A 3,291-nucleotide genomic window follows, 5' to 3' on the forward strand; every position below is an offset into this window, starting at 1 on the left:
TATATATATATATATATATATATATATATATATATATATATAATTTTTCAATTTAAATTATAGTATCTACAACATTATATATTATATCTATATATATGTATATTGTGCTTCAATAAAACTGGAGGCATCTATCTTGCTCAACACGTTGTGCTTAGATTCAGCGTACTTTTAATTCGCTGAAAAACATGATGACCGCTGAGTAAACATGTTGCGTCGCTGAATGCGTTAAGTACCGCAGAAAGTTCAGTAGAAAATCATAAAATGGCTAATGGCTGCGTTCAGCAGAACACAAAAGTTGCACAACTGTTTTATGATTTTCTCCTGAACGGTACTTAACGCATTCAGCGGCGCAACATGTTTACTCAGCGGTCGCCATGTTTTTCAGCGAACTGAAAGTACACTGAATCTAAAGGTGCCTTTACATGGAAGCATCGAGCGTCAGCGTTAAAGCGGTAGCCAATCAACGTGCCACTTTCCGCAAGAACTACAAGTACTTCTGGAACCTGATACGTTGATTGGCTAATGCTTTAACGCTCGACACTGGAACGCTCCCATGTATTGGCACCTTAAGCACAACGTGTTGAGTAAGATGGATGCCTCCAGTTTGGTAAGCGGACATAATCCATAAAAAAAGAGGGGATAGCGTTGGCAACGTTCAAAAGTTCTTAGGATCCATAAATTCATTTCTCAAGGTTAATATCATTGTTAGACGGGAAAATGCACAACAGAGGTGTATTTTTTTTTCCTCTAGATTGGTGAAGATATCACCGTGCCATCAGCCTTCCCCGAGGTTTTAGCGACTATTTGGCACTCTATCCTCTTCTTCTTTTAGCCTAAAAAATAAATTATTCAGCCTTCCCACCAGGTACCCCCCTTAGTTTTCTTTCTCTCTCTCTCTTTTTAGATCTGTTTCCCTATTTTCTTTAAAAACTGAAATGTGATGAACAATATATCCCATTCTTCTTCTTGTATCAATTTATCTACATTACATATTACTCTCTTCCCTTCTCTTTCAATTTTTCGGAACATGAATTCCCTTTCCTCAATATATTTTCCGCAACTGTATAGGACGTGATTTATTGTCTCTTTTTCAGCTCCACATTCATACGTTTCTATATCAATTATACCTTTTTTTCCCAGCGATTCGTTCAAATTGTAATGATTCGCTCTGATCCTATTCATCATTATGCTAAACCTTCTAACATCGTTTCTCCCTTTAAACCAGGGGCTTTCTCTCTTGCTGTTGTAGAACTTCTTAAAATAATCTTTACCCTTCCACTCACTCTCTCTAACATTTATCGCTCTTGTTCTTCTCCTCCCCTCTTTCTTGTATTCCTCCTTTAAATTTTTGTAGGGCACTTTAAGTAGCCTTGTATGTACATTTATAAAGATATAATATATAACGTTGTGGATACTATAATTTAAATTAAAAATTATATATATATATATATATATATATATGGTTTTGCATCAGCGTCGCAATATCCAAATCCGTACATGTTTATGCCAGCCAATCGCAGAGTAGCTGAGTAGCCGATCACATGACCAAGTTGGCGATTCTCTTTACTAGACGTTCTCTACCCCAACCTATATAGTACACAATGTTCTATGAATATTCTTATAAAATGCGAATATTCTCAATTTCAGCATATTCAAATGAAATGTTCAATAAATATACGTAGAATATTACAATTAGAGTCATATTTTCATAATGAAGAAGAACATCCTAAGAATATTCTTCAAAAGTATAGAATATAGAATATAGAATAGTAGAATATAGAATATAGAATAAGTATAGAATATAGTGTATAGAATATTTGTCGAGAATGTTTGTGGAATATTTTTCGAGAACCATTTTAGAATACACGTTCCAAACTATTTTAGAATACTCATCGAATTTATGTATTGCACATTGTTTATGGTATAATACATGTCTTAATAACTTCTGAGAAAAGTAGTGAAATCTGTGATTACATATAACCGCCCAGATAGCCAAACCTGCGCGAACAGATTTCGAGCAGAGCTTGCTATCAACTTTTGATGGCAAATAGATAACAAATTTGATGCAGGATCTATTATATCAAATCTTGCTGCCAAATTGCCGCCAGATATGCGGCAGAATTTTGTTGTCGGAAAATTGCTGCAGATTTGCAGCAAAAACCGCGCAGAACTTGTAGCGATTTGATGGCAGATTGGCGGCAGAAACCGCGCAGACCTTGCTGCGCTGCAGGCTTTGTGCGGTTTTTGCTGCAAATTTGGCACCAATTGCCCGACAGCAAGATCTGTTGCCAAAACTGTAGCCTAATGTAGACACAGATGGCTATGGTTTTGCTGTGGATTTTTTATTAAATTTGCTGCCAATCTGCGCGCAGTCTGCGCTCAATTTGCTTACTGGGTACATATCAGTAAAATAAAAATACATCTTTAATTATCCATACACATTTGCAGAATACAAGTTAATTATAATAAAATTTACAATGTATATACTTTTCTATTTACTTCCCTTATAGAAATATCATACTAAGAACAATTGATAATTACTTATTATCCAGTATTTTTAATACTGAAAATAAGTAATTATCAATGATTCTTAGTATGATATTTCTATAAGGATTCTCAATATTCATTACTTATAAAGCGTGTAAATATCTACGCAACATTCGCGCAAGTTTCTTTTCATCCGCTATACAACTGTGACTGTATGATAGACGATTTCTTAGAATTTTGAATGATGAGCTTGATGAAACTAATAAGATTGTATAATAGAGTCTTAAGAGCAGACGCTACAAATAATTGCAGACTTGATTACAGAAAAGCAAAAGAGACTACAAGTAATTGCAAACCTGACTACAAGGAAACAAAAACTTCTTTAAAAAAAGATAACCATGAAAGAAATTCAAGTATATGATTTTCAAAAAGTATCTATTAATATACTGAACGATGATTGCTTAAAACATATTTTTAAATATTTACCAATTATTGACAAAATGCGTATAGAAAGAGGTAAGAAATTCAACAAATATAATTTACAGTTATTTCTATTGCCTCAGATAGATATATTTCTTTATATTATCTGCTTAGTGGCCTGGTTTATATCGTGCACTTGATATGCATTCTAAACAGTAACTTTCTATCAGATAATCTTAAGATTATCTAATAGAAAGTTACTATTTAGTACGCGTATCAAGTGCACGATGTAAACCAAACCACTGATTATGTTTATACTATTATGATATATATATATATATATATATATATATATATATATATATATATATATATATATATATA

General features: G+C 33.1%; 1 protein-coding gene across 3 annotated transcripts in view; it reads left to right on the forward strand.

The window, feature by feature from the left end:
* The window catches only part of LOC116842234 (F-box/LRR-repeat protein 2-like), an 8,320-nt gene that overhangs the window by 1,720 nt on the left and 3,309 nt on the right, over window positions 1-3,291 (forward strand). For 2 of the 3 annotated variants that reach the window (XM_032811148.1, XM_032811150.1), the window contains exon 2: window positions 2,800-3,003. In XM_032811148.1, coding sequence (XP_032667039.1) covers window positions 2,886-3,003 — 118 coding nt within the window. In that variant the 5' untranslated portion in view covers window positions 2,800-2,885. The remainder of the gene's footprint in view (window positions 1-2,799; window positions 3,004-3,291) is intronic. The other variant, XM_032811149.1, reaches the window with a different exon arrangement.

The sequence above is a fragment of the Odontomachus brunneus genome, unplaced genomic scaffold (genome assembly GCF_010583005.1).
Source record: "Odontomachus brunneus isolate Ranch 3 - 2012 unplaced genomic scaffold, Obru_v1 Obru_scaffold_023, whole genome shotgun sequence".
Taxonomy (NCBI): domain Eukaryota; kingdom Metazoa; phylum Arthropoda; class Insecta; order Hymenoptera; family Formicidae; genus Odontomachus; species Odontomachus brunneus.